Genomic DNA, 27,552 nt, shown 5'->3' with positions numbered 1-27,552 from the left:
AGGAGGTGGTGGACAAAGAGGAAGAAGCAGAGAGAAAGAGAGAAAAGAAGGTCAAAAAAGGGCGAGGTCGACGAATCGATTCAGTCGAGCGTGAAGTGGCGATGAAGAGAGTGGCTGTTGAAGGGCTCAAGATCCGTGGACGAAAAGAGGAGCAGTGTTTAGGATCGTCAGCCGTCTCGGGAGAGTAGGAACGGAGCCAGAAGAAAAAAAAGGGCAAGGGCAAGGGGAAGGGGAAGGGACGGTGAGCTCGACGTTTCGACGCTCCCTTGTTTGGTCGATCCCCTTCCGATCCTCCGCTTCATCAGTCGATCCTGCGAGGATCAGTTAGATCCGAAGAGAACCATCATCTCGAGAGGGAGGAGTGGAAGCGAAAAAAGAGAAGCTGGACAGGACAGGAAAAGGGGGGATGGGAGTCGAAAGCAGAAAAGGGAACAGGAAGAAGGGTCGACCAGCTCCGGTTGAGCTGTGGCTGAACGAACAGCTCTTCCGAGTTCCGAGATGAGCTTCTTCTGCCGGGAAGATTTTCTCGACGGAGGGAGATGGCAGAGTAGGAGAAAGAGAGAGATTCGAGGCTACCAGACGAAGAAAGTTTTTTTTTCCAAGGGCTCTAAATCTAATGGTTTCAATTGACTCCGAAACGAAGCGACCTTCAAGCTCGAGGTTCCGACTTTCCCTTCTCCTTTCAACCAGAACAGCTCGCTCTCCTTCTCCTTCTCTTCTCCTCCCTCCCCTCCCAACCCTCTCTCCCTTCAGCTCTTCAGCAACTCCGAACCCCCCTCCCCTTCTCGCGTCTCCTCTCTCTCCCTCAGGATGGCGAACGACAACGTCAAGCATCAAGCGACTCGACTTCAAGTCGTTTCGGTGGTCATCTTCTACATGGTCGCGGCTCTCATAGTAAGCTCTCTCCTCTACAAGTCTTCTCTACACGCTCAATCTGACTGTCTCTTCTCTCTACTACCAGATGGTCGTCGTGTGAGTCTCTTCTCTCTTCTTGCATTCGCGGTACCGCTTCGAGAAAGGGACGCGTTCCTCCGAGGCGAAGGAGGGAGCTGTTGGGACGGGAGGAAGCTTGCAGCTCAGGAAGGACGAGCTGCTCCAGAGAGATAGGGAGCTGATAGGGAGCTCGAACAGAGTTGGGAAATCTTCCTCGAGAAGCTCATCGGGGCTGAGGAAGGAACGTTGCGAGCTCCTTCCTCTCCCCCTCCCTTCCCGACCTCCTTCTCCTGCTCCCCTCTTCTTTCCCCAACACTTCCTGTCCCCCAACCCCACCCAATCCAGTCACGCATACACTTCTCTCCCCGAGAGAATCTTCCCAAAGCTGACCTCCTTCTTCTTCCTCTTCGTCGGCTTGTCTCTCCTCCAGCAACAAATGGGTCCTCCTGACGTCTACTCTCCCTCTCACCTTCCTCTTCGCCCAACTCGTCATCGCCGTTCTCCTCATCCATCTCACCTCCTTCGTAGGATTCTTCACCCTCCCAAGACCGGATCCGAAACTCATGAAGGACATCCTAGCGATCGTGGTCGTGAACGTGACGGGACTCGTCTTCAACACTTTGTGCTTGATGGTCGTTGATGCGAGTTACTTCCAGGTGAGTACGGTGTTGTGTATAGGGTTGGGTTCGAGTTGGAAGTAAGGGGAAGTGAAGGTGTTGGATTCTCTCGAAGGAGCAGAAGAAGAGACATCGAGCTCAAAGCGACGAAGCTGACCGACCTCCTTCCCTTCTCCCTCTCCCTCCCTCCCCAGATCGCCCGAGGTCTCGTCCTCCCTCTCACCGTCTTCCTCGCGTCCCTTCTCCTCCGCCAAAGACCTCCAACCTCCACCATCGTATGCTGCTCCCTCGTCACCATCGGTTTCCTCTACGGAATCACTCCCAAAGCAGCCTCGCCCACCAACGACCGAGGAAACACCCAGCTCGGGATCGTCTACGGAGTCGTTAGCGCGGTGATGATTGCCGTGCATGCGATTCTGGTCAAGTGGAGTTTGAGGAAGGTGGATGTGAAGGATATGGATGCGACTTACGTGATCAAGTGAGTCTTTGGGACGGGGAAGGGAGGGAGGAGGGCGGGCGAAGGAGGGACGCGAGGTTGAGCTCGAGCTGACCTTCTTCGTTTTCTTTTCTGCGTTTTCAGCCTCGCCTACCTCACCAACCTCATGTCGGCTGTTCTTCTGTTCCCCGTCTTGGTTCGTCCTGTCTCTTTCTTTCTCGAATTTAGGTCATCGTTTCGTCCTTCATCTCGGTCGAATTCGAGCTCACCCCCTTCTCCTCCTTCTCGTCTTCGCCTTCGACAGATTCTCCTCGGAGAAGTCTGGGAATGGAAAGCTCTCCTCACCAACGAGACTGGAACCCTCAAGACCTTCCTCGTTGGATCGGCTGTTACTGTTCGTCCCTCAACTCGCTTCCTCTCTCTCGTCGTCTCGTCCCTCGAGCTCACCCGTCGTTCTTCTCTTCTTCAACCAAACCAGGGAACCTTCGGCTTCTTCATCTGTATGGCTGGACTCCTTTCCATCACTGTGACTTCTCCTGTTTCGCACATGTTCTCTTCGGTTCGTTGGCTCTACTCCTCTTCTCGATCCGTTTTTGTTCTCGCTCGACGCGTCGCTGACCTTCCCTCTTTCCCGTCTTTTCTTCCATCCTTTGGTTTTTGCCAGGCCGTCCGATCAGTCCTTCAGACCTTCCTTGGAATTGCCGTCTTTGGGGATGTCCTTACTGTGTTCGTCTACAAGTTCCCTTTCTTCTCTCTCCTCTCCTCGTCTCCCTCGCTGACCTCCCCCCCTTCCCTTCCCTCCTTCTCCATCCTCCCTCTCTCAGCCCCCGAGCAGTCTCCATCGCCTTCATCATCGCCGGCTCCGCCATGTACGCCTACTTCCGAGCTCAAGCTCCTCCGCTCGGATCCGCTCCAGCCGCGTCCGCTCAAAAGCACGCCGAGGAAGGGAGGAAGGAGGATAGCGAGGAGAGCGTGCCCATGCTGGAGAAGAAGAGGGCCGCCGAGGAGCAGGAGGCGGAGCTGGAGGGAGATCTGGGTGGGTACCGAGAAGAGGACGACGATGAGGTGAGGGGTGGGAGGAAGGGTTGAGACGCGTTTTCTCTCTCCGTTGCTTTCTCTCTCCTGTGTCCCCTTTTCGTTCGTTCGTTCGTAGGTTTCAAAAAGTTGACCGGGGACTGTCCTTAGGGTTGATTTCGCTTTCTCTCTCTCTTTCGTTTCCTTTCGTGTATGCGTTGATTCTTTTCGCTTTCGCTTTCTCGTGTTTTTTGTTTTCGACTCTCTGTCTCCGATCTTTCACCCTTTCAGTTCCCGCCTTGATATCCTCCCTCTTTTTTTTTGCCTTAGTGCATCCTCCTCTTGGTTTTATGATGGACGACCCTGCTCTTTCTCTTTTCCCTTTTTCTTTTCCGTTTTGGGAGAGAAACCGAACATGAAGAAGAAAAGAAAAGCCAGGGATGGGAAACTTATATAGACTAGGTCATCGATTCTCAAAAGCTCGACGCGTCGTCTCAACTTCAACTCGGCCTCGTCCGTTCCTCTCCTTCCTCTGCTCGCTTTCTTCCCTTCCATCTCTCTCTCTTTCAGCAAAGAGTTCAACCTGCCATCCTACTAGGCTGCCCATCCTTAGGTCCCTACAAACCCCCCAACCCAAACCCAAACCCAAACCGACGATTCAGCTGGCTCTCGTTCCTTTCGGGCGCGTCTTAGCTTTCTCGTGTCTTCCTTTTTCCCATGCACACTCACCTTAGTAGGATCCCCACCTGTAACCTCGTTCTTCTCCCTCGTCCAAACGTACGCTCCCACCGCCAGCGCGAGGGCGATGATCCCTCCAGAGGGAAGCAAGACGTTCGACGAACCCTCGGCGAGGCGCGCGAGGGAAGAAGAGGGATGGGGAGGAGGAGGAGGAGGCGGGAGGGTGGGTTTGTGGTCTGCTGGGTTGGGAGAGGTGAGGAGGCGTTTCGACTGAGAGGGAGAAGAGGAAAGAAGGAAAAGTTAGTGGGTGAGAGGGAAAGGAAAAGGAGCGGATGAGGACGAAACGACGAGAGGAGGGATGAGACGCGTGAAGGTTGGGGATCGGTTGTTGAGCGTTCTGAGAGTTGATTTGAGGAACATGGTTGGACGTCTTTGAGATTTGAGGGGATCAGAGAGAGAGAGAGATGTGGTTTGGAGGGGAAAGGGGACTACTAGAGGGAGAGAAGGGAAGGAAAGGGGGTTTTCAGGGGAAGGGTGGAGGGCAAGAAGCTGGAGCGTCATTTCGTGGAGCGCAAAAAAAACGCATCGCATCGAGAGGAGGGAAAACATGTTGTCGGTTCGTTTTTTTAGACTTGGTTTTGGAAGGGGAAAACTTGGAGTGAGTTTGAGAGAGGGGGGGAGGGCAGAGGAGAAGAGGAGGGGTTGGTCCACGCCGACGCGTTGTACGTGTTTTGATTTTCGAAAAGAGTCCTTTTGGAGCTGCCAGGAGTTGTTGTTGTTCGTTCAAGAGTGATAGAGTGTGCTTATGCATGGAAGTCCTCTGTACAGGTTCGTAGAGCAAGACAAAGAACGGCTTCAGACAATCGAAGACGAGAAAAGATCTTCTTGAGCTCTTGAGTCGAGTTTCCTTCGTTTCTCAACTCCACTCCCACTGTCGTATCGCTTTTTTCAGGTCTCTAAGAAGAACTAGTCGGATCTTCTCTCACCTTCCTCTCTTGTAAGCTTTTTTTTCATCTTGCAGTCGAGTTATTCAAAGGAAGTTGGACGTCGTGGAAGAAGAGCTGGTGATCTCGCTGCCTCTGCGAGATCAGAGCTTGAGGGGATGGAAGGTTCCTTTAGCCGATTCGGAACTCTCTGTATCTTTCTTATTCTTCTCTTGCTGCTTATTCTCTGAAGGCGTAGAAGCCGGAAATATATATATATCTCACAAAGGAAAAGAAAAGAAAGAAAGCAAAGACTCGAGAGGCGCCTCCCTGCCAATCAACATCGACCCTTCGAACCTTTCGTCGTTCGATCTCTCCTCTCCTCAACCCACGACCACCAGCGTTCGGCCATCTTACTTCAAAGAGAGCCTGCACCTTCATCCTCTCCTCGATCACTCGCAGGTTTTTCCCTCCCGCCTTTTCCCATCCCCCTAAGCTTCCCCTGCCCTCCTCCTCTTCCATCTCGACCCCTCCCAAATACAACCCTCTCTTCCCTCTCCTTGACCCCCCAACCCTCTTCGTTATCCACCACCCCCCACTCCCCTTACCTCCTCACCCTCCTCTCCCCTGGACGCTCTCTAGTCTATGAAATCCAACTCGACGAACAAGATGAACTTCTTCGCCAAACGACCAAAGACTCCTGCTGAGCTCGTCAAGGCCGTCAAGGATCTCTTGACTCCTGGAGGAAGACTCGATGGTGCTTCTGGTAACATAGATGGAAGGAAGAAGGTCAGTCCATCGCTTTTCGGAGGATCTCTCTCTTGAGCCGTTGGTTGGGTGGGCTGTGTGTTTCGAGGGGAGGGGAGGAGGAGGAGAGGGAGGGGAGGTTGTGATGGGTGAGAGAGGAGCAGAGCAAAGGAAGGAGGACGAAAGGGAGCAGGTGTTGGGAGCTCAAAACCTTCCCAGGATTTTGACGAGCTTTCTGGGGGTTTGTTTCTCTTTGCTGTGATAAGCACTGGAGGTCACCGAGCTGTTCTCGAACTGCAGGGGAAGGAGCGAGGAGGATGGTTGAGGGAGGAAGGTCCAAGGGATGAGCTCGTCCCACCTCCTTCGTCCGACCTGAACGTTCGAGCTACCTCCCTCCCAGATTCAGAAGGGTTCCTTCAAGCGGGGTTTGCATTGCAGAGATTGTTGGAAGAGGTTGGCCTCCTCAGGAGAGCAAGCTCAACGAGAGAGGGACCCTTCGGAGGTCGATCGAACGAGCTTGCTTGTCGATACGAGCTCAAGGTCCTCCCCTGGCAGTTACTTCTTTCTCTTCGAACAAAGCCGGGTACGCTTGCCTCTGTAGAGCTGAGCTGGACGAGTGGAGAAGGATCAGGGAAGCAACGAGGGTCGTTAGAGAGAGGGTTCGAGGCCGGATCAACTTCTACTTCAGCTGTCCAACTCTCGACGAGTCCGCTGATCTTCCTTCCCTCTGTTTATTTTTCTCGCAGGCCAACGAAGAGCTCTCAAAGCTGCTAGTCCAGATGAAGGTTGTGCTGTACGGTGATGCTGGTTCGTCGATGCCCCTCCTTCCTGTTCTCAAACGACTCACCTGGAACCTTCGTTCTAAACTTCGAAGCTCACCCTTTCTCCCTTCCCTCGCTACTCAGAAACCGACGCCTCGCCAGAAGCTACTGCTCAGCTCTCACAAGAAGCCTACAACCACGACGTCTTGCTTCTTCTCGTCGAGCGAATCGGAGGATTCGAGTTTGAGGTCCGTCGAGCTATGGTTATCTGCTTCAGCGCGTCCGCTGACGCTCGTTCTTTCTCCCTTCCGACCTTCGTTTGGAATCAGGCCAAGAAGGACGTCACCCAAATCTTTAACCATCTCCTTCGGAGACAAATTGGCTCTCGTTTCCCTACTGTCGAGTACATCGCCAAGAAGCCTCAGATCGTCTTTGCGACTCTGAAAGGGTTCGTCTCACATCCCTTCCTTCGTTTCAGCTTCTGTCGATCTGCCGACTGACTTCCCGACCTCATCATCCTACTTCTTGTACAGATACGCCAACGAGGACGTCGCTCTCAACACTGGAATGATTCTGAAAGAGATGCTTCGCTCGGAATCGCTGGCGAAGATCTTGCTCTATTCGGAACAGTGAGTCTCTCGCTTGTCGAGCAAGAGCTACATCGCTAGAAACGTATCTGACTGCCGTGCTCTTTGGTCGTTCTCAGGTTCTACTCCTTCCCTGCTTACATCGAGAACACGACGTTCGGAATCTCGTGCGACGCGTTCGGTAACCTGAAGGTCAGTCAGCTCCTGCGTCTCGTCTTCCTTTTAGTTCTCGTACTCATACCCTTCTCTCTTTTCCTTTTTTTGTAGGAAACTCTGACGAAGCACAAGCCTATGGTAGCTGCTTACCTCGACGCCAACTACGATCGAGTGCGTCTCTCGTGCCTTTCACTTCCTTCCTCCTTCGCGTCGCCTCTCCCTCCTCCCTCGGATCTCAGGCTGACGCTCTCTCATTCCTTTCCCTCTCCCACTCTGCAGTTCTTCTCCACCTACACCACTCTCATCCTCTCCTCCAACTACGTCACGAAACGGCAATCCATCAAACTCCTCGGAGAGATCCTCCTCGACAGAGCCAACTACTCCGTCATGACTCGGTACATTTCGAACGAGGCCAACCTCAAGATGATGATGAATCTGCTTCGGGACAAGAGCAGAAACATTCAGTTCGAGGCGTTCCACGTTTTCAAGGTACGTGCGATCTTCCTTCGTCTCCCCTCTCTCTCCCCCTCTCGAGAAGCACCTTCCGTTCGCCCTCTTCGCGTCGAATAACGAGCGCAAACAACTCTATACTGACCCTTTTCTGCGCTTGTACTCGATTCAGGTCTTCGTTGCGAACCCAAAGAAGCCCGAGGCGATCGAGTCGATTCTGAGGAGGAACAAGGATCGTCTGCTGTCCTTCCTGAAGGAGTTCCACAACGACAAGGACGGTGAGTCGGTCTCTTGCTTATTTATCCAGCGCTGTAGAGGGAGGACGCGTACTGACCTGTCTCATCTCGAACGAACGAACAGACGAGCAATTCAACGTACGTCTCCTCGCGTCGCTCTTCGTCCCGCTTTCTCTTCCCGTTCGCTGACCACCTTCCCCCTTCTCCCCTTCAACAGGACGAGAAGCAGTTCCTGATAGTTCAAAGTGGGTTTCTGATATCGTCTGAACTCTTCGTCCCTCTCCACGCGTCGCTGACCTACTCGTCCTCTCTTCCCCTCCCCCTCCCCTAGTCCAGCAACTCTGATCTCGATCTCCCGTCTCGACCTAGGCCGCCTTTCCTCTTTTGCTTTCACTCAGTTCACCCCCGCTACCTTTGTTTGTCCTCTTATTTCCCATCCTTCTCGTACTCCCTTACCTCGTCGTTCTTCCCACACACGCTCCTTTTTGCTTTTCTTTTCTCTTTCTCTCTCTCTCTCTCTCGCTCCTTCTCGTATCTTTCACCTCGTGCTAGTCTACCATTCTCTTCTCAACTCGCAACTCCTCTCTAATACCTTTCTACTCTTTCTCTGTCTCGTTATTTCCCCCCGCCCTTCTGGCCGTCCCTCGCTCCTTCGTTGAATCGGTTCACGTATTAGCACCCAGACGACTCTCTCTCTCTCTCTCTCTCTCTCTCTCGCCCCTCTCTTCGTTCTCCTGATACCCTCGCATTCATTCGGCTATATATACTTTCCACTCCTTTGCGATCCAACCTGGTTTACCCTGTTTTGAAGCTCTGTCTCTCGGGCAAGGGAGAGAAACTGAAAGGTTGTTTGGCGAAGGAAAGAAAGGAAGAGAAGGGCGCGAACGATGTCTCTTAGATAGCTTTCTTTCCCCCTCTCTCCCCCTCGGACTCAAAAGCTTTCTTTTTCGCTGATGTTTCTTTCAAAGTTTTTGTGCTCGTTTTTTTTTGCCATTCTTCTTCTGCTTATCCTCCCTTATTAGACTAAGAAAGTTAGAAGTTTCCCCGACCTTTGAAAGTATAGATTTCCAGAACTGCGTGACCCTAACTCGAAAAAGCTTGAACCTCCCTCCCTTTCCCCTCCCAACGTCCACCACAACTTTCACCCCCAACCAAGCACCCTCACTCTTTTAAAAATGGCTCCCAAGAAGGTTTCCGCGCCCAAGGAAGAGGCTGCCACTATGGGTCCTGCTATCGCTGAAGGTGAGTGAGAGAAGGAAGGAAGAGATTTGAACGAAGAATGAGGAGAGAGCTGACCTTTTTTTTCCTCCCTTCCCCCTTCCTTCCCCCTCTGCAACTTGCAGGAGAGCTCGTCTTCGGAGTTGCTCACATCTTCGCTTCGTGAGCCCACCTTCCCATCCCCTATCCATATCTTTCTTTCTCGAGTCGAAACGAATCGCTGACTCTGTTTTCCTCTTGGTTCGTTGCCTTCCCTTCCTTCCCTCGCCTCTCCTCAGCTTCAACGACACCTTCGTTCACGTCACGGATCTTTCTGGAAAGGAGACCATCTCCAGGATCACCGGTGGTATGCAGGTCAAGGCCGATAGGGACGAGTCCTCTCCCTACGCCGCCATGTTGGCTGCTCAGAAGTGCGCCGAGCGATGCAAGGAGGTCAGTCCCCTCCCATCTTTCCTTCCCTTCGTCTTGCCTCCTTCGCTCTTGCTGATAACCTCCTTACTTTTTTTCTTAGATCGGAATCACCGCCCTTCACATCAGTTCGTCCTCTCGGTTTCGATACCTTCGTCCGTGGAGTTGAACAGGCGAAAAGGCTCAAAAGACTGACGAGCTCTCCCCTCCCTCCCTTCTTCAACCTCCTTTCAGAGATCCGAGCCACTGGAGGAACTGGAACCAAGACTCCCGGACCTGGAGCCCAGTCCGCTCTCCGAGCCCTCGCCCGAGCTGGAATGAGGATCGGTCGAATCGAGGACGTTACCCCCGTCCCCACCGACTCCACCAGGAGAAAGGGTGGACGACGTGGACGTCGTGTACGTTCAACTCCTTCTACCCAACTCTACCTCATCGAGCACACGCTGACCTACCCTTCCTCGTCTCGTTCCCTGCGTCCTACAGCTCTAGGCACCTTCTTACGCCTCCACGTTTCTACGACACTTCGATTTCGAGGGGACTCAAAGGGATTCGCTTTCTTTGGTTTCTTTCTCGTTTGCTGGAGGGTTTTGGGGATTGGGTTGTTGTTTCAGGGTTGTTTTGGAGGAGAGGGATGCTTGTCGTACCGTCGCTGGCTTGGTTTATCTTGATCAACCCAGGCGCGAAAAGGCGATTCAGACTACGAGAGAGAGAGAGAGAGCAAGAAGAGGGGAATGGACGAGGTCGGAAAACTGAGGGAGAGAGGGAAGGCAGAGGTTGTGTTAGGGGCTTTGTAGCAGGTTATTAAGTCCAGAGGGGAAAGCTGTCTGTGCGGTCTGAGGAACGAGAGTTGAGCTCTTGAGAAGTATACGAGAGAGAGATTCGAATGTCAACCGAAAAGCGAAAGCGTCGGCGAGCTCGAGTTTCCCCCTCCCCTCTCCTCCCTCCTTCTTCCCTCAACCACGATGTACACTCCGGCTCTCCTCTTCAGATCTCTTCGGATCTCCACCTCCTCCCTCCCTCCACCAACCTCTCTCCCACCTCTCTTCACTTCCTCCTCCCAAGCTGCTCGTTCCTTCTCAGTTTCTTCCCCTTCTACCTCCTCCTCCCTCCCTCCTCCCACTCCCTACTACACCTCTCGTCCCAAGCGCACTCTCCGTTCTACTGTTCCTTCTCCTTCCGCTTTGGAATGGTCGTCGGATCCAGCAGCCAACGCTCATATTGAGTTTGCTCATCTCGCTCCTGTCGCTCCAGATATGTCGAGCGAGAGGGAGAAGGCGAATCTCGAGTTGGCGGAGAGGTTCCCGGAGAAGATTGATAGGAAGGAGGTCGCGGTGAGTTTGAAGGTTTTCTCTTGAGGAGTTTACTGAGTGTGTACTTGAGCTGATCTAGTTTTCTTTGGATTTCGATCTTGCCAGGAGGTTGTCGAAGTCGATCCGGTGAGCTCGACCGTTTCCTTCCTTCCTCTCCTTCTCTCCTCCTCCTCTCCTCCTTCTACAAGTCCAAACTAAACTCATTCTCCTCCTCCTTTTGTTTCCTTAGTCCCACCTCTACACCGCTCCTCCTCCTCTTCACTCCTCTACTTCCACCGCCTCCTCTCCTCTCCTAACCCAACACTTCCGAACCTTCCTCTCCCACCAAAAGAACCTCCTCACCCTCCACCTCCCTTTACCCTTATCCACCTACAAATGGTCCAAAGAAACCAATCCCAACCAACAAGCCGCCCTCCGTCTTCAACGCTACCAAGCCAAACTCGCCATCTGGGACCTCATCGCCTCCGGTGGAATCGAAGAACTTTCCTTCGACGAAGCCAAAGCTCTCGTCCTCAAGAAACGAACTGCTTCGACTGTAAGGAACAAGAAGAGGAGAGCTCGAAAAGAAGGAGCCCCGGAGCCGGAGTGGCTTTCGGATGCGCAGTGGGCGGAGGAGATGGAGGATCGGAGGAGGGAGAAGGAGGAAGGGGAGAGGAGGAGGGTGGAACGGATGGGGATCGAGAGGGAAGGGTTCAGGAAGGGAGGGAAGGAGAGGATTTTTTTGGAAAAGTATTTGGGTGGGGAGCCGAAGAAGGACGGGGAGGGGAAGGGGAGGGAGCCGAAGATTGGGAGGAAGAGGAAGGTGCATTGAGGAGAGGGGAGACGCGTCGTTTGGGGTTTGTTTCTCGTTTTTGCTTCGAGATCGATGCAGCTCGTTTTTTCTCTTCTTCGGCCTCTTCATTGAGTCCGATCTTACTCCTCGAGTTACCAGAGCAGTCTTTCCCTCTCTAGTGGACGGGTTCCAGAGCTGCGTACCGAATTCATCAAGCTCCCGTCTCCCGTGTTTCTCCCAGGTGCGCCTCCTTCCCTCCGATCTCCTTCTTTCAGTAACGTTTTTTTTCGCGTTACCCAGAGACCTCTAAGAACATGGCTTCCGCTCTTCATCATTCTCAGTGCTCAGACCACGCAAGTGAGACTCAGGTCCGCCAGCTTTTCGTCAGGCAACACGCGACGGGACGCGCCCTGATTTTCGATCTCCTTTTAGCAGCTCCCCTTCCTCTCCCTCTTCACCTCCCAACGGCCACTTGTCTTTTTTCGCCAGCTCTTTCGTTCCCCGGCCTACATGCAGCGCATCATCATAGACCCTGTTCGAGTTCGATCGGATCCTGTGAGTCGGTCCTCTTCCTCGAGTGAGGACTCAGAAGAAGAAGAAGAGAGCAACAGAGGAAGGAGCGTTCGAGCTCACCTTCGCTTCCTTCCTTCCTCCCCTCGAAGTCCTCCTCCAACCCTTTCAACTCTCGCCCCTCCTCCTCCTCCTCCACTCCCTCCTCTTCAAATCCTCTCAGCACCGTCGTCGACTCCCAAAAGAACAAGATCCTCACGCTCCACTCCTCCCTCGAAGCAGCTCGAGCGAGGAACGAACTCCTCCAGTCCAAGTTCGACGTCTTCAGTCGCTCTCAGGACGCCTTGGAGGAAAAGCTCAGAGTGGCTCAAGCTGCTACTGCTGCGGCCAAGGAGGAAGTGAGGACTTGGACGGAATTGTACAGGGACGCAAGGAGGGAGGGGAAGGAGGCGGAGAGGAAGGTGGAAGAGTGAGTTGCAAAGGTTTCGTTCCTGGGTTGCGTTGATGTTTCGGATGGGAGGCCTAGGGTGTTTCTTGAAACGGATTGGGTTGGAAGAGGGGATGCGGCGAACTGCACGCGTTTCTATCGGTGCAGGAAGGGGAAGGGAAGATTAAAGGACAGGAAGGAACCGTGCGAGCTCACCACCAACTCCCCTTCGTTTTGTTTTCGCTGTTCAATCCTCATCAGTTCTGCAGCCGCCATCTCTTGTCTCGACCAGTCGCTCAGACTAGAGGTGCAAAGACGAGCTGCTTTTGAATCTGCCAACGCCGAATTTCTGCGAGTCAACCGTCTGCTCCTCGAGGAGAACGGGCGGCTTTGCAAGGCTGATGTGAGTCGTCTGCTCTCTCTCTCTCCCTGACTTCGCTTCCCTTCGAGTCCAGTATAGCTTCACGTTTGGCTTGTGTTGTACCACGTTCTAACCACTGAGTTGACCGAGTCTCACCTCCCTTTCTTGTCAGGAACGAGTCCGACGTCCCTTCCTGGCCCAACTCGAACTCTCTCACCGAGCAGAGACGCACCTCCTCCACCAAGAGATCACCAACCTTCGAGAACGACTTCTTCTCTTCTCTTCGGATCCATCCTCTCCCTCCCAGAATCCCTCTCGACCCAATCTCACTGCCAACGACGCGACTACTCGAACTTCCTCCGCCTCCTGTTCGTCCTCCTCTTCGAAACGAAACGTCGTCGATGCCGCTCCTTCCCAACCTGGATCGATAGTTACTACCGGAGGACTTCCTTCGCCGGCCGAAGGAGAGGGAGTTATGAAGGAGAAGGAAATGGATCCCGAGGCGACGTTGCATGAGGTTGTTGACGGCGGGAGTTTGAGCACGTCGTCTTCGTCGAAGCAGAAGGAGAAGCAGAAGGAGACTGCGAGTCCTTTGATCGACCCAAAGCATCAAGAAACGTCGATGACCGACTTCCAAAGGAGCATCCAATGGTGAGTTTCCTCTCTCTCTCGATTTCGCTTCTTCTCTTTCTCAACGCGTCGCTGACTCCCACCTCGTCACGTCACCCAAGGCTCCTCACCACCCTCCTCTGGTCCCCCACCTCCAAAACCCACCTCTATCCAATCTACAACCACTACGTCCTCTCTTCCGGTCCCCCTCATCCATCAGCCTTCTCCCTCGGTCCCGAACCCCTCACGGTCTCTCGCTCCCTCTTCCCTCCTCACTTGCAGGACTCGCAGAGGATGCCGTACTTTCAGGAGGCGATGCAGGTTGCGTTCCCTGAGGTTATGTTTGGGGTTTTCACGGATGGGCATCTTGGGGTTCGGGGGGTTGAGATGAGAGGGAGTGGGAGGGAGGAGGTGGGGAGTGAAGCAGCAGGAGCAGGAGGGAAGAGGGTCGGGAAGAGTGATGAGAGAGAGGAGGGAGGGAAGAAGAAGGTGAAGGTTGCTTAGTTCGAAGGTCGCTCGCTCGTGAGCTCGAGGTGAGAGAGAGAAGGGAGGACGCGTTGGGAAGGTCGTTATTTTCGTTTCGTCTGGAGTTTCGCTTGAGGGGAGGGAGGGTTATCTAGTATTGCCAGTTTTTTTTTAATTAAGTCGTTTCGCTTTGTATTTGAGGTTCCGCTTCGCTTTGTTTCCTTCGTGAAGGCATCGTCTTTTGCGAAGAGAGGAGAGGACCGGTCGCGTCGACTCTCGAGAAGCTTGACTCCGAGGGACATCAAAGTAGCGACAACGGGATCTTACGACAGGGATCGCTATTCAAGCCTAGCCGTACGAAACCCCTGAAATCCTTGACGACGAATGAGACCAAACAGTAAGAAAGGGAGACGGGCGACGCGACAAACGACCCTTCAGATGAAAGTCCCCTTCCCCCTTCGGGAGATACAGCCTTCGATACTCTAGAATAACTCTTCAAATGTATGAAGCGACGTCGTCCCTGCGAAGGAGAAGCGATCCATCAGCTCTCTATGGGAAATGAGACCAAAGACGCGTCGAAACTCAATTCCTCCAATGCTCGTCGACAAACTTCTTACCGTTCAAACCAGGTCATAAGTTCTTGAGCGCTCAACGAAGAAGGCGAAGATGTGGGGCGCTAGGTCTCAGAAGCAGAGGAGAGGGAGGAGGAAAGGCGTTGCAACGAGAATGACTCGACGCGTCTTGGTCTCACCGCCCTTCGTTTACCTTCTCGCCCTGGCAGATCAAGGGTGTGAAATTTGACCGAAAACCTTCTTCTTGCTATGAAGGTCGTTTCAAGTTCAGGTGACAAAAGAGGAGGGAGGGAGTCAAGGAGACCTGAGCTCGAGTCGGAGTCGTCGCTTTGCTGAAGGGAGAATCTTCACCCTGACGAGGAAAGATGAAAGGAAACGGCTGCAGGGGATTAGATAGCACCTAGAAAGTAGTACAATCTGTCTGCCAAGATTGTAAAACTTTCTTTTTGAGAACGTGCACGAAAAAGCTAACGAGCGCGTCTTCCTCCCTCCTTCCCTCCCAACAACAACCTCTCCCCCTCGCTCAGTCTTCGTACTACAATCTCTTCAACCTTCACCACCTCCTTCGCCTTCACCTCCTCTCAACCCCTTTATGCCCCATAGCCCTACTCATCTTGAACCTCAACAGCAACTCAACCAGCCAACTTCGAACGCACCCTTTTCGACTCCTACCCACCATGACCATGCTTCAGACGAACCAGAGGACCTCCTTCCAGGAGCGGATCTTCGAAACTCCAAAGCGAGAAGAACACCGAAATCAGGGAAGGGAAGAGGTCAACTTCTTAGGTTAGACTGGGGAACAGCAGGAGAAGGAGCAGCAGGAAGGACGAGAGGTGGAGGAGGATGGAAAGGTGACGAGCAGAACCAACAGGATGACAGCGAAACAGAGGAAGATGAAGAAGAAGGGAAGTCTTCTTCGGTAGAGCAGATCTCGTGAGTAGCTACTTCCTCATCTCTTGAACTCTCTGGGACGAGATCACAGTCGCTGAAAGCTCCTCCTTCCTTCTCCTCCACCACCCAAGCTCCCCTCTCCTCACCCTCCCCTCCGAGACTCTCATCCACCTCGCTTCCTTCCTCCCACCCTCTTCGCTCCTTAACCTCCTCCTCGTATGCAAACACCTCAACGCAACAGTCTCGGACGAGGTCGCTTGGAGATCTTCCTTCGAGTTCAACTTCCTGGGCTCTGATGTTCAAGCGGCCGGGATCATGAGATCGTGTCTTCCAGGAGGAGGAGCAGCCAAAGGTTGGAGGAAGGAAGCTCTCACGAGGGAGAGGTTCTTGTAGTGAGTGGAAAATTCGCCTATGCTCTGCTTTATCCGAGTCGGAAGCTCATCTCCTTCCCTCGATCCCTCCTCCAGTCGAATGGCCCACTCGAGGTCGCCTTCCCTTCTTCACGATCCTCGCCTCGCTCAGATCCACTCCTTCGCCCTCTCGTACCCTCTCCCACCTCCTGGAACGCCAGCCCATCAGGTAAGAGGTCCAAGCATGCTCTCGGCGAGTCTGGTCTACGGGATTTGCTCGAGGAGGTGAGCTCAACATCTTGCCCTTCTCCTCCCTGCTTCCGTCGAGCTGACTCTCGTCTTTTGTTCTTCCTCGCAGTGATCCTGCAACTGGAAAAGTCGTCAAGGGATACGTCGATTCACTCGGATCAACAGGTGAGCTGCTCCTTCTAGCTTTCCCTCGTCGAGAGCTCTGAGCACTTTCCGACTCTCTCTCTCTTCCCTCCCTCGTCGCTCCTTGTCTCAGATCAACAAGCCCTCTTCAACCCCAACCACCTCTTCTCCGCCGTCACTGCCATCCTCCTCGCTCCTCTCGACCCTTCCATTGTCCTCTGGGCCTACCAAGACGGTCACATCGCTCTCACAACTCTCATCGTCGGAGGAGGTCGAACTCCATCCAAATCCCTCCGATCCGCACCTGCCGATGGACACGAGGGAGCTGTTTGGTGTCTCGCTGGAGGAGTGGGAGGTATTATGAGTGGAGGAGAGGACGGGAGAATGAAGCTATGGCTAGGAGGAGTTGGGGAGAGAAGGGAGGAAAGGTTGAGGTTGCTTTGGACCGGGGAACGAACGTCGTTGAAACCCAAGGGGACGGCGGTGGCGAAGGTCTGCTGGGACGCAGCGAGTGGAACTGCTGTAGGAGTGACGGAGAGTGGAGAGGTCATGGTTTGGGTTGGACTTGGGTCGTCGTCGGGAGCGGGAGCGTCGAGGTCAGCTTCGGGACATGCGACTTGGAGGGACGAGGGAGTCGAGAAGGGTTCAGCCCAACAGAGCTTTGGAGTAGCCCTTGCTCTGGATGTCGTCTCGTCGGTTAAAGAAGGTCGTCCCATCGTCAACGTCCTCGTCCATCTCGTCGGTCGGCCGTCCTTCTTCAAGATCACCTTCGACTTCTCCACCTCGTCGAATCAACCCATCATCTCCTCCACCACCTTCTCACCCTCCTCCGCCTCTCCCAGCTCAGCCGACCTTACCACCTTTCACACCGAATTCATCGTTCCTCCCTCTCCCTCCTTCCCTCTCTCGTCCCACGTTCCGACACCCTCGATCCTCTCCAACGGCAACTCTCAATCTTCTCCAGATTCGACACCCAACGTCTTCTACCTCCCAACTTCCTCGTCCATCGAGGAAAGGATCAAGACTCGAGGAGCTCTAGGACAGAGCAAGTTCGTCGTAGCGGGAGACTCGGAGGGATGGCTTCGGATTTGGGAGTTCGACGCAGGAGGAGGAGTCGTCGAGCCGGTTCGAGAGTGGAGAGCAGGAGAAACGAAGATTACTGCTTTGACGAGCTCGGAGGGTTTAGTTCTGTCTGGAAGGTAAGTCTACTCTCCATCCCGTACTCGGACTCGCTCCTTTCTCAAATCTGACCGCTCCTTGTTTTCTCTTCCCTCTCAGTCTCTCCGGCATCCTCTCCGTCCACGACGCCCTCATCGACCCACCCACCCTTCTCCGCTCCTTCTCTGAACGAGCAGCCTCTCGCCACCTCGTCCGTCACGTCGCCGAAGGAGCTCTCGATCCGGATCTCTGGCGAGTCTCGCAAATTGTGCTCGACAGGGATCTCATCGTCGCGTCGGTTGGCAGCAAGATCCTCAGCTGGAGGATCGGGAAGAGTGGGAAGGACGTGGGGAACAGTCCTTGGAGTGGGAAGGTCATCGGGAATGGGAGGAAGAGACCTGGTGGATTGCCTGGAGGAGGGGGAGGAGGAGGTGGTGGGTTGGGGAAGGGAAGGGGAGGAGCGAGTGAGTCTTCGTTTTCGTCTGGCTTTTCTCTTCTTGTTCGAGTTGAAGAGGATGTGAGACTGACCTCCTTCGCTTTTCTGCTATTCAGGCTACCAAGATATCCACTCCGAAATCGCAGCAGCTCAGAAATCCCATCAAGCTCATCAAAAAGCTACCCAACTCGCCATGGAACGGAACCGAGCGAAGTTGGATCGATTCACCGGAGATCTCGATCTCACAGAGGAAGAACGACTCGCCTACGTCCTCATGCTCTCTCGAGAAGAAGATCAACGTCGTTCGAACCCGGGTACACCGTCGGTCAGGAAGGAACGGTCGTCGAGCTCGTCGGCTTCGGGTCGAAGTCAGGGACATCAGGAGGAGGAGGAGGACGACGAACAACTTCGACTCGCCCTCGAAGCCAGTCTCCTCGACGAAGATCCTTCCTACGTCCCGGACGACGAGCAGGAGGAACTGGAGGACGAAGGAGAGTTCTTCGAAGAAGACGACGAGGACGACTCGTACTACTACCAACGAGATCGAACTCACTCCAACGCGTCCTCCTACACTCCCGACTCTCCCCTCCGACAACCCTCCTCCTCCAGCTCCTACATCCCTCAACCCCAACCCCGCTACTCCCGAAACTCCCCTTTCACCTCTCCCATCCTCTCAGCAACTCGTCGTCGTCCCTCGTCCACTCCCTCGCCCACCTTCGGGAGTCTCGACGACAAGGCTTCCTGGCCTGCGATGATGGGAACGCCCTCCTCCTCCGCCGCCGTTGGGAAGAAGGTTCAGGGAGGGTTGGAGGAGAGGATCGTAAGGGAGACGCCTCCGAAGATGGATTGGAGTAAGGTCGCTGCGAAGGCGCCTGTGGGAGGAGGAGGAGGAGCGACGGCGGCGGCTTCGCCGAGGAGGGAGGTGGGGCTGAGCAGGGAGGAGAGGGAGGAGGAGGAGTTGAGGTTGGTGCTGGAGATGAGTTTGATGGATTCTTGAGGATCGTACGTGAGTAGTCATAGTCTTCTACTTAATATTTATCTTGATTTCTCGTTCGTAGCAGTGGGTAGACTACTGGGTTGGAGAAAGAGAAGCAGCTTCGTTCTCGTTTGCTCGACTTGGATTTCAATTCTCCCTTTGCTTCGACCCTGACTCCTCGAGTCAAATCACGCTCCAAGTATACTTACTCTCACTGTCTCAGTCTTCCGCTTCTCCGCTCGTCCACAGCCTGGGAGAGTGCGTCCATCGAGCGAGACTCGAACTCACGCGGCTTCGCCTTGGCCACCTCCCCGCTCTCTCCCACGTTGTTTTGATCTCGAGAACGAAGATAAACAGTTCCTCGAGCTTCTCAATCCTTCCCGCTGTCCTTATCTACAACCTTGTTTCATCAAAAACACGTTCTGACCCCTTCCGTCCCTTCCCTTTTCCATCGCTCGACTGATCGATCTGTGGGTCAGAATCAACGAGAGGAAAGACCTCGGCTGAGTGCAGAGAGAAAACAGTAGATAGAGCTGGTATGCAGAGCGTCGAGCTGCCTTCGTTCGAGGAGAGAAGCTGATCTCCCTGTGCTGTGATCGGAGGCAGATCTTCCGTCAAGAGAGAACAGTCAACAATCGCGCTCGGTCTTCTCCTGCTGTCCGAGAGAGGCAGGTTTACGTCACTCTCCCTCGAAATCTACTTTGGTTCGAGTTGGAACCGCCCCTTCCTCCTCTCATCTTTTTCGCCTGCAACCACGACTCCCTTCCCCTCTTTCAACTTGCTCGATACTCCTTCAAGACCCTCCCATAGCAACCCCAGCTCCTCGCTTCTCTCTGCTCCTAATCGCCCTCCCGCCAGCCATCAATCATGGTCTCCTCAGCCCTCGCTCCTCCAGCTTCTCTCAAGAACATCTCGCCGTTAACCCCAAATTTTAACGCTCGTGATTACTCCATCTTCTTCCTCGCTGGAGCGACGTGCTGTACGGTGTGAGTTTGCCTTTGTATGCTCAGGGAAGCGGGGTCTGGGAGGGACCTTGAAGAGAAGAGGACCCAGCTGAGGGAGGTCGCTTTCGAACAATCACCGTTCTCCCCAACCCTGAGCTTGATTGCGATCGTTCAAGTTTTCATAGATACTTCATAGTCGACACTTACTGATCTTCTTCGTTTCGCTTGAAAATCTGCAGAACTCATGGAGCCATGACTCGTTCGTTCTCGCCTTTCTTTCGTTCCTCCGTTTCCTTTCGACTGACTCGTTCCCTTCCTCTTTTTCGCTCTTTCGTCCCTCGTCACAGCCATCGATGTGATCAAAACTAGGATCCAGATTGATCCTGCGCTCTCGAGGAAATCCATGCTGCAAGCTGGAAGATCAATCATTGCTGCTGAAGGAGCCGGAGGCCTGTTGACAGGGTTCGTTTCGTTCTGTCTCTGTCGCTCTTCTTTTGCTCTTCAACGCGACCCCGATCTCTTGCTCACTCTCAACTGGATTCAATTCTTTTAGATTCGGTCCCACAGCTGTAGGATACCTCGTTCAGGGAGGAGGTAAGTTTTTTTTTTCGTTTACCTCTTCTGGACCTTGCGAGATGGGGGAGGGATGACGTCCCCGCGTCCCTCCATTCGTCGTTGTTGAGCTGGAGGGAAGCTTTGAACTCTGAGAGCTGACCTTCTTTTTTTCACTTATCGTCTTTTCACGTGAACAGCCAAGTTCGCTGGATACGAGTTCTGGAAGAAGCAGGGAGTGGAACGTGAGTCTTTTCAGCCCAACGTTTCGCTCTCATCCGAAGGAAATCAATCTCGAGCTCATCCTTTTCTCTCTCTTCTCGCTCGACTTTTCTTGCAGTCGCTGGATCCCAAGAGAACGCCGTTAGGAACAGGACTCTCATCTACCTCGGAGGAGCTACTATTGCTGAGTGAGTGGAGTGGAGCCGCTTCGATGCTCTTCGTTCTAAAGTCCAACGTTCAACAACGAGACTGACCTCCTGCTCCCTTCCTTGCAGATTCTTCGCCGATTTGCTTCTCACACCTCTGGAAGCCACTCGAATCCGTCTCGTCTCGAACCCAAAAGTGAGAGAACGCGTTCTGTCAAGTCCAGTCTCATCGAGAGCTCAACTGACGAACCTCGCCCGCCTCTTCTCTCGTTTGTTCGTTCGTTCAGTATGCGTCCGGACTCGTCCCTGGATTCACCAAACTCCTCGCTGAGGAGGGGATGGCCGGTCTTTGTGAGTCCTTTCTTTCGTCGTCGGGATCTCTCCGAGCTCGAAGCTGAACTATCTATCATCTTCCTCCAGACGCTGGTCTCATTCCCATCCTCTGCAAGCAGATCCCTTACGCTGTTGTACGTATCTTCTCCTGGCTCACTCGTAGCGCAAGACCTTGGCTGACCTCTCTTCATTTTTTTCGCGCTCTTACAGGGTCAATTCGGTAAGTCTCTACGCGTTTCTTCCTCCTTTCGTTCTTTCACGCGACGCGTCCTGACCCTTCCTCCCCCCCTCCCCCTCCTCTCTCCCAGCCACCAACGAATACGTCACCGAGCTCCTCTACAAAACCATGTCCCCCGAGGAGAAGGCCACCATCTCAGCTACCAAGAAATGGAGCATCACGCTCGGTTCAGGAATCACCGCTGGAGTCGCCGCTGCCATTCTCTCTCACCCTGCCGACACTCTCCTCTCTCAGATCAACAAGGGGCATGGACCGAAAGGACCTATGGTTGGACGTCTGATCACGCTAGGGAAGGAAGCTGGGTTCAAGGGACTCTTCGCTGGGCTGGGTCCTAGGATCATTATGAGTGCGTCGCTCGAGAGAGGAGTCGAGGTAGACTCGAGGCTGACTTCCTTCTTTCTTTTTCGTTTTTTTTTTTTTGCCGGCAGCCGCGGGACTTGTATCGGGGCAGTTCCTGATGTACGCAAAGGTCAAGGAGTCGCTGGGAGCGAAGGCTGGAATAGAGGTGCGTTTTTGACGACGACGAGGAGTTCGAATTCTCCCCTCACTCTCGTTTCTTCCCTGCTGAACCTTCTTCCTTCGCTTTTCGCTCTGACTTTTCAGATCCACGCCGAATAGATTTCTTCTACGCAAATCTCTCTTTCTTGATCTTTTTTTGTTCTCGCACCGGCTGAGGCTGCGACTCCTGCTCGTCGTCTTCGAGTGCTGTGGTTGGGAAAAGAGCGACACGATCAGACTTGATCGAAGCTCGGACGCCAACTCGGAAAGAGCGAAGGAGAAGGATCGCTCACCCTTCTCCTTCGAACCAACCAAGATCAGCGATTTGGGGATGCACTCGAAGAGGATCACCAACACGATGATGCTCGAAACTCTCTCTTAGACGCACGAAAACAACTTCTCGTTAGAGTGGAAAACATACGAGGACGCAACAAAGAGAGGCATGACCGAGACGAAGACGCGTCGAACTACTCAAGCTCGAAGAAGAGGCAAGAAGGGGAGAGAGGTAAACAAGCGCAGGCTTAACGAGGTTTGAAAATTATCGAAATGAGCTACTGAAAACTTGGCGAGAGGACCTACGTCCAAGAAAGGGGGAAACGAAAACGAAAATTCGACGCGTCGAACCACGGGCGAACGAAAGGTAAGAAGGACGAAACGACGCGGTCTCCCGACGGAGAAAACAACGTAGAGAAAGGGGCGGGTGGGAGGGAAGAAAAGGGAACGAAAAGGGAAGAGAAAAAGGCGAAGGGAGAGGGAGAGAGAAGGTGGGGGTTGGCGGTGACCTCGCTGCGTTCCCTCCTCTCCTCCTCTCCCTCGCTGGCCTCAAGCCGCGATGGGCAAGAGGGAAGAGCCCATCACGACTCATCATTTAGACGGACGCGTCCTCCCATCTCACCGAGACGCGTCCCCCTCTCTTCCTTTCGCCTTCTCGGATGGATTTCTACAATTCTTCACTGCGTCTATACGATCTCATGAACTAGCTTTCTTTGAGAGGAAAGTTTGAGCTCGACCCAGCTCAACGAAACCGCAGGTCAACTCGTCCTCTGTCTTTTCGGTCGTGAACTTCCCTTCCTCAGCCCACCAAGCAAGCTTGCGAAGCCTTTTGTTCTTCCCTCTCTCTCCCCTCACCTTCTTCTAGTAGTAGCGCTCAGCAGCAACAGAACCACAGCGTCGTTCGACTCAGCCTCAGCTCTCTCCTTCTCCTCCTCCCCTCCCTCCAAAACACCTTCGAGATCCGCGGAACTGGTCGTGTGCAGCTTGTTTTTTTCCTCTTTTCGCAGTAGTTTGGATCGTCAGCCATGTGAGTTTTTCTTCTTCTCCTCCCAACCATTACGAGCTCACAAAGGAAACGAGTACATATATGCTGAGATCTCTTCGCTCTTCGTTCTCGTCCTATCAACTCCTTCCTTCTTCTTCCTCCTCCCCTCCCAACGACTCCTCCTCCTCCTCTTCTTCTGTCTCCACCGCCTCCAGTCGTAAACGTACGAAACGGATTATCTTAGGAGCTCTCGTCGGAGGAGCAACGGTCGCTCTCCTCGCTGGATGGTCGGCGGGATCGAGGAGGGATGAGCTCGGAGAGACGATTGGAGCAGGAGGAGAGGAGGGATCTCTGGGTTGGATGGGAACAGGAGATGGATCAGTTTCGAAGGGAGGAGGAGGAAGCTCGTCTTTGTCGGATATCTCAGAAGGAGCAGGAGCAGGAGCAGGAGGAGGAGAGGAGGAGGAAGAAGAGGAAACAGACGAGCTCGCATCCTCTCCTCCTTCCCTCTCCGATCCACCTTCCTTCTCAGACCATCCAAAGATCCAACTCGCCTCTCCCTTACCTTTACCATCCCCTTTCCTTCTCCCTTACCCTTCACCCTCTTCAAAATGTCTTCTTCACCTGTTCACCCTCCCCTCCTCCTTCGACCCTCTCCTCTGCCCTCCCTCCTCCTCCTCCTCTCCTCTCGACGTGCTCACAACGTTCGTAAACGGAACCGGACCTCTCTTCCTCAACGCTTACGATCAAGCTCTCGCTTCGGTAAACATCAAACCGGCTCGAAGGCATTACTCGAATCTCGGGGAGATGAGGTTCTCGTTGAGGAGTGCGGCGAGAGGGTTGGTCGGCGAGCGAGCTTCGAGAGGGACGGTTCGAGGCGTTGGGTCGGATTTCGCTGTGGATGGGGAGGGTGGGCGGGAGAACGAGAGATTGTACGTTCTTTTCTTTCGCTTCACGAAACAAGCAAAACTGACCTTCCAATCGTCGTTTTCGTCGTCTGGTCGCGTGCAGAGGTCAAATCCCTCACTGGCTCAACTGGACTCTCGTTTCTCGCCCTTGGGATCCTTCCTCGTCCCCTCCTCCTTCCAACTCCTCCCTCAAATCCATCTCCTGGGCTTTCCACTCGGAGATCTACCTCGGATCTCCCGACTGGAAAGCTACCGCTCTCCCCACCTTCAACTCGTTCGCCATCGAATCCCAACTCCACAACGTCCCTCGTCTCTCGCCCAACTTTGTCTCGATGAACGACGACTTCTTCATCGTAAGACCTATGACGGCGTCGGATTTCCATTCGGACCTGCTGGGACCGGTGCTCAAGGTTCAGGAGGATTTGAAGGTGACGGGGAAGGAGAACGCCAGGGTGGGGGAGGAAGGGGAGTGGGCTGCGTTGGATTGGGCTGCTTGGACGCTGGGTGAGTCTACAAGAGACGCTTCGAACGACCTACCTCAATAATGAAGCATTCAGCTAACGAAGAGTGTGTTTTGAAAACAGGTCAACGGCATCCGTCGGTCAACAAAGGACTCGAATACCTCACTCATCTCCCGAAGGTTCTGACGGTTCCTCACCTTCACGAAATCTCCATCACGTTCAAGGACGCTCTCCTAGCTTCTTCCTCTCGGAAGTTCAGGGAGCAGAAGACTTCAGGACCTGACGTTCGTCCGCTCGTTCTTTCGTCCTCGACCCCTTTCGACGCGTCCTGACTTTTCGTCTCGCGTTTCTTTTTCGTCCTCCTCCAGCTCGAAATCGCTTTCCTCGCCACCCACTACATCCGTCAACGGCACAGAGAAGCCCTCCTCTACTCCTACGTCGTCGCTCGATCAGGAGGGACCTGGGGATCTCGAGAGAGAGCTGACCTCGTCGCTCTCGGAGTCGACGGTTGGAGCGGGAAGGTTGGGGACGGATTGGTTCAGAGATCGGGGTTGGCAGGAGAGGGTGTAGTAGAGTTTTTGGAGAAGGCGGGAGAGGAGGAGATGATGGCGACGGAGATTTCGTTCTGTGAGTTTTTTTCAACAGAGCTTTCGAGATCGGACGGACGCGTTTCGCTTGAGTGCTAATCTCTTTTCTCTCTCTCTTCCAGCCTCGTTCGCTGGAGTTCCAAAGATCCCCTTCCCGTCCCCGATGCCGAAACCTCTGAAGCTCGATCAGTGCCTCGGATCTTGGTGGACCTCGGAAGATTCAGAGGAGGAAATCGACGCGGTTTGGTTGTTTCGTCGCCTCGCTTTCGAGGAGTACTACTGTGGAGATCTTCGTGAGTGTACCTCCTCACTCACACCTTTGCCCAGTTTTTGTTTCCTAACTTCCTTCTAAATTCTCCCTCAGTCCTCACCGCCATCCTCAACCTCACTCCCGAACCAGGACTCACCTCTCTCCTCCCTCGACCCAACTCGTTCTTCCAACCTCCTCCCATCGTCGACGACGACGACGCGTCTCCTCAGCGTCCTCACATCTACGACGTCCCTCATCTACCTCTCACACGGACTTGGGAAGAAGCCGATTTCACTCTCGAGACCCTCTTCCCTTCCTGGACGGATCTCCCACCGGAGGGAGTCAATCTGCTCGACTGGACGCTTCGACTTCTCGGTCGGTATCGCTACACGATGGGTGAGCTCCTCCCCTCCTTCTCCTTCCTTTTCCTTCCTTTCCCATCTATCTCAAACCGAGCTGACTCTTCTTTCCTCCTCTTTTCTTTTCCCTTGATCCAGGCTCCTCACCTTCCCACTTCACCTCGATCCGCTCCCTCGCTTCGATGAACCAGCTCAAGAGGCTGATGGAAGGTCGACCGGAGATGGCTCTCCTAGCTGTGAACGACGACATCCCTGCCTATACGAAGGAGAAGCAGAGGAAGCAGATGGGGGAGCAGTTGAGGCAGTGGGGGGAGGAGCGTTGGCCTGGGAGGGAGGCGTGGGAGTTGAGCGATTGATTTCTTTTCAGCTCTGGGGATTTCTTTCTTTCTTTTCTTTCGTTTACCACTGTATCTCTGCTTCTCATCTTGTTGTAATCTACCATTTTTTCGTCCCGTCTTTATCTCTGAGAGAAAAGAAGGAGGAACGGGATCTTCGGGGGCCAGATCGAAAGTCGTCGAGCTCACTCCCTCGCCACATTTCCCCTTCCCTCCCTTTTCCTTTCCGACGCCCACCAAACCGAAGCCGTTCTTTCCGCCCGAGATTCTCTTCAAACTCCTCTCCCCTCGATCCCCGCATCTAGGCCGCCATCTCGACTTCCCTCTTCGACGATTCATGGGTTCGATCGCTGTCCCTCAAGGACGACGACGACCGAAGGTGGTGCATTGGTTTCGCACGGATTTGAGAGTTCATGATTCTCCTAGTCTTGCAAAGGTTCGTAACACTATGTGATCGATCGATTGAGGTTTGCTCGTAGGTGCTGATTTCTTTTCGCTGTATATAGGCGCTCGAGCTCGATCCAGAGACGTTGACTTGTGTTTGGTGAGCTCGCAACCGACCCTTCTCGTCGTCCTCCTCCTTCCTTCGAAGCGAGCCTCTCACTGTCTCGCTTCGCCGGTTTTTGCAGGACATGGGACCCAGCTTACGTATACTCTCATCGAGTTGGACACCTTCGATGGTCGTTCCTCCTGGAATCGATGCAGGTGCTCTCGGATCAGTTGACGAAGATCAACAAGGATCAGAGACTCGTCGTCTTGAAGGGGGAACCAACGAAGGTCTGGGACTGGGTCTTTAAGGAGTGGGAGGGAGTAACTCATCTCGTCTACGAAGTCGTGAGTCTGTTTTTATGTTTCTCATACCTACAACGTGAAGCTGAAACCTCGCTTCTTTCTAGGACACCTCCGCCTACGCGCTTCAACGAGACAAGCAGGTCCTCCTTCTCGCTAAATCTCTCGGGATCACAGTCGTCCCAGTTCTCGGTCACACCCTCTACGACGTCCCTTCCATCATCAAGAAGAACAACAACGCCCCTACCACAACCGTCGCTCAATGGGGGAAAGCAGCCGCCAAACTCCCCTCCCCTTCTCTCCCTCTCCCCGTTCCAACTTCCCTCCCTCCGATGGGTCCTACTCCTCTTCCAACCCTAGGCTTCCTCCCTCTCACCGAATGGAAACCTCCTCTCGACATCAACTCGATCGATCTAGGCGGAGATCGAACCTCTCCTCCAACCTGCTTCCTCCCTCCTCTCTCCCTCACCACAACCATCCCAACGCCCGAATCCCTTTCTCTCCCTCCCCGAACGGCTTCTCCTCTGGTTCCTGGAGGAGAACTGATCGCTCTCGCTAGACTCGAGAAGGTGTTGAAGAACAAGGAGTGGATCGCGGCGTTCTCGAAACCCAGAGGAGAAGCACGAGGGGAACATACAAAGGAGAGGAACGACCGAAGAAAAGACGAGGCGACGCGAAAAGTTCGAAGAGTGCAAAAAAAAGCAGAAACGGGAAAGAAGAGGGAGAGACAATAGTTTTAGGGTGAAGTAAGATTAAAAAGTCCGGGGTAGTAAAGAAAGGAAAGAAGAGGGAAGTCCAAGAACGAACGAAAAGAGCAAAAGGAAGAAGGAGAACCAACAGTCCAAAAAACAAACGAGAGAGAAAGCTACGACAACGAAACAACTACCCACTCCTCCTTCACTTCTCCTCACTCCCACTATTCCTACTCACACTCCTCCCTGTCAAGCCCGCCAACCCACTCAGATCCACGCGACTCGAATTCCTCGAACTCGCAGACATCGACCCTCCCACTCCTCCGTTCCCTGAGTGAGAAGCAGGAGGAGTCAACGTCCCAGACATGACGATCCCTTCCTCGATGGTCGCTGGACCTGAACTGGAGCTTCTTCCGGCGAAGATATCGTTCGGAGGATCGTTCCAGCCTGATCCGTTCCCTCCTTGGGCGATGGAGTAGAGCGACGAAGGAATGGGTTTGCCCAGGATGTCGTTGAGAGGAAGGAGATGGAAGTCGACTGATCCCGCTCCTGCCTGAGGGGAAGGTCGCCTTGAAGCTCGAGGTGGTCCTGAGTTGGTTCCTCCTCC

The 27,552-nt window shown here is 53.8% G+C and overlaps 12 protein-coding genes across 12 annotated transcripts; 10 read left to right on the top strand and 2 right to left on the bottom strand.

Moving 5' to 3' along the window:
• The first annotated feature begins 689 nt into the window (after window positions 1-689).
• BDY24DRAFT_392988 (uncharacterized protein) lies at window positions 690-3,374 on the top strand. The gene is made up of 9 exons (XM_076640996.1): window positions 690-894; window positions 962-972; window positions 1,364-1,589; window positions 1,745-2,028; window positions 2,131-2,182; window positions 2,291-2,380; window positions 2,465-2,545; window positions 2,651-2,712; window positions 2,811-3,374. The coding sequence occupies exons 1-9, from the start codon at window positions 811-813 to the stop codon at window positions 3,073-3,075; spliced, it is 1,155 nt and encodes a 384-aa protein (XP_076495628.1). The 5' UTR covers window positions 690-810; the 3' UTR covers window positions 3,076-3,374.
• A 497-nt stretch (window positions 3,375-3,871) lies between these two features.
• Window positions 3,872-4,349, bottom strand: BDY24DRAFT_392985 (uncharacterized protein). Its single transcript, XM_076640995.1, has one exon. The coding sequence runs from the start codon at window positions 4,285-4,287 to the stop codon at window positions 3,979-3,981; it is 309 nt and encodes a 102-aa protein (XP_076495627.1). The 5' UTR covers window positions 4,288-4,349; the 3' UTR covers window positions 3,872-3,978.
• A 593-nt stretch (window positions 4,350-4,942) lies between these two features.
• On the top strand, window positions 4,943-8,115 carry HYM1 (Hym1p). The gene is made up of 12 exons (XM_076640994.1): window positions 4,943-5,390; window positions 6,095-6,155; window positions 6,254-6,357; window positions 6,439-6,557; window positions 6,643-6,738; window positions 6,816-6,888; window positions 6,964-7,023; window positions 7,132-7,341; window positions 7,475-7,580; window positions 7,663-7,676; window positions 7,756-7,783; window positions 7,870-8,115. The coding sequence occupies exons 1-12, from the start codon at window positions 5,247-5,249 to the stop codon at window positions 7,881-7,883; spliced, it is 1,029 nt and encodes a 342-aa protein (XP_076495626.1). The 5' UTR covers window positions 4,943-5,246; the 3' UTR covers window positions 7,884-8,115.
• A 598-nt stretch (window positions 8,116-8,713) lies between these two features.
• BDY24DRAFT_341806 (ribosomal protein S11-domain-containing protein) lies at window positions 8,714-9,832 on the top strand (the record flags this gene model as incomplete). The annotated part of the gene is made up of 5 exons (XM_076637459.1): window positions 8,714-8,780; window positions 8,882-8,918; window positions 9,035-9,188; window positions 9,268-9,292; window positions 9,399-9,832. 5 exons carry the CDS (start codon window positions 8,714-8,716, stop codon window positions 9,830-9,832), a joined length of 717 nt encoding a protein of 238 aa, XP_076495625.1.
• On the top strand, window positions 9,774-11,376 carry BDY24DRAFT_106670 (uncharacterized protein). The gene is made up of 3 exons (XM_076635832.1): window positions 9,774-10,495; window positions 10,580-10,600; window positions 10,704-11,376. The coding sequence occupies exons 1-3, from the start codon at window positions 10,127-10,129 to the stop codon at window positions 11,283-11,285; spliced, it is 972 nt and encodes a 323-aa protein (XP_076495624.1). The 5' UTR covers window positions 9,774-10,126; the 3' UTR covers window positions 11,286-11,376.
• Window positions 11,311-12,021, bottom strand: BDY24DRAFT_392977 (uncharacterized protein). Its single transcript, XM_076640993.1, has 2 exons — window positions 11,909-12,021; window positions 11,311-11,801 (listed from the first exon to the last, which is right to left on the bottom strand). The coding sequence occupies exon 2, from the start codon at window positions 11,579-11,581 to the stop codon at window positions 11,399-11,401; it is 183 nt and encodes a 60-aa protein (XP_076495623.1). The 5' UTR covers window positions 11,582-11,801; window positions 11,909-12,021; the 3' UTR covers window positions 11,311-11,398.
• Window positions 11,378-13,690, top strand: BDY24DRAFT_106592 (uncharacterized protein). The gene is made up of 5 exons (XM_076635831.1): window positions 11,378-11,801; window positions 11,909-12,225; window positions 12,445-12,586; window positions 12,717-13,195; window positions 13,276-13,690. Exons 1-5 carry the CDS (start codon window positions 11,757-11,759, stop codon window positions 13,655-13,657), a joined length of 1,365 nt encoding a protein of 454 aa, XP_076495622.1. The 5' UTR covers window positions 11,378-11,756; the 3' UTR covers window positions 13,658-13,690.
• Window positions 13,691-15,370: 1,680 nt separating this feature from the next.
• On the top strand, window positions 15,371-17,385 carry BDY24DRAFT_106550 (uncharacterized protein). Its single transcript, XM_076635830.1, has 3 exons — window positions 15,371-15,716; window positions 15,790-15,845; window positions 15,937-17,385. Exons 1-3 carry the CDS (start codon window positions 15,493-15,495, stop codon window positions 17,004-17,006), a joined length of 1,350 nt encoding a protein of 449 aa, XP_076495621.1. The 5' UTR covers window positions 15,371-15,492; the 3' UTR covers window positions 17,007-17,385.
• A 28-nt stretch (window positions 17,386-17,413) lies between these two features.
• On the top strand, window positions 17,414-18,408 carry BDY24DRAFT_392967 (uncharacterized protein). Its single transcript, XM_076640992.1, has one exon. The coding sequence runs from the start codon at window positions 17,591-17,593 to the stop codon at window positions 18,392-18,394; it is 804 nt and encodes a 267-aa protein (XP_076495620.1). The 5' UTR covers window positions 17,414-17,590; the 3' UTR covers window positions 18,395-18,408.
• Window positions 18,409-19,240: 832 nt separating this feature from the next.
• On the top strand, window positions 19,241-21,426 carry BDY24DRAFT_416240 (mitochondrial carrier domain-containing protein; the record flags this gene model as incomplete). The annotated part of the gene is made up of 13 exons (XM_076643565.1): window positions 19,241-19,359; window positions 19,557-19,576; window positions 19,665-19,779; window positions 19,871-19,911; window positions 20,070-20,114; window positions 20,210-20,279; window positions 20,367-20,433; window positions 20,525-20,588; window positions 20,658-20,704; window positions 20,781-20,790; window positions 20,879-21,154; window positions 21,237-21,313; window positions 21,412-21,426. 13 exons carry the CDS (start codon window positions 19,241-19,243, stop codon window positions 21,424-21,426), a joined length of 966 nt encoding a protein of 321 aa, XP_076495619.1.
• A 2,149-nt stretch (window positions 21,427-23,575) lies between these two features.
• On the top strand, window positions 23,576-25,580 carry BDY24DRAFT_392962 (stealth conserved region 3 domain-containing protein). The gene is made up of 6 exons (XM_076640991.1): window positions 23,576-23,976; window positions 24,057-24,217; window positions 24,302-24,560; window positions 24,643-24,813; window positions 24,885-25,166; window positions 25,268-25,580. The coding sequence occupies exons 1-6, from the start codon at window positions 23,805-23,807 to the stop codon at window positions 25,483-25,485; spliced, it is 1,263 nt and encodes a 420-aa protein (XP_076495618.1). The 5' UTR covers window positions 23,576-23,804; the 3' UTR covers window positions 25,486-25,580.
• A 24-nt stretch (window positions 25,581-25,604) lies between these two features.
• On the top strand, window positions 25,605-27,069 carry BDY24DRAFT_106485 (deoxyribodipyrimidine photo-lyase). Its single transcript, XM_076635829.1, has 4 exons — window positions 25,605-25,900; window positions 25,971-26,008; window positions 26,094-26,298; window positions 26,361-27,069. Exons 1-4 carry the CDS (start codon window positions 25,802-25,804, stop codon window positions 26,985-26,987), a joined length of 969 nt encoding a protein of 322 aa, XP_076495617.1. The 5' UTR covers window positions 25,605-25,801; the 3' UTR covers window positions 26,988-27,069.
• The last annotated feature ends 483 nt before the right edge of the window (window positions 27,070-27,552 follow it).

Source organism: Mrakia frigida (genome assembly GCF_051309035.1).
Source record: "Mrakia frigida strain ATCC 22029 unplaced genomic scaffold BDY24scaffold_20, whole genome shotgun sequence".
Taxonomy (NCBI): Eukaryota; Fungi; Basidiomycota; class Tremellomycetes; order Cystofilobasidiales; family Mrakiaceae; genus Mrakia; species Mrakia frigida.
Note: the sequence above shows the minus strand (reverse complement) of the source record. Positions and strands in the feature narration are given on the sequence as shown.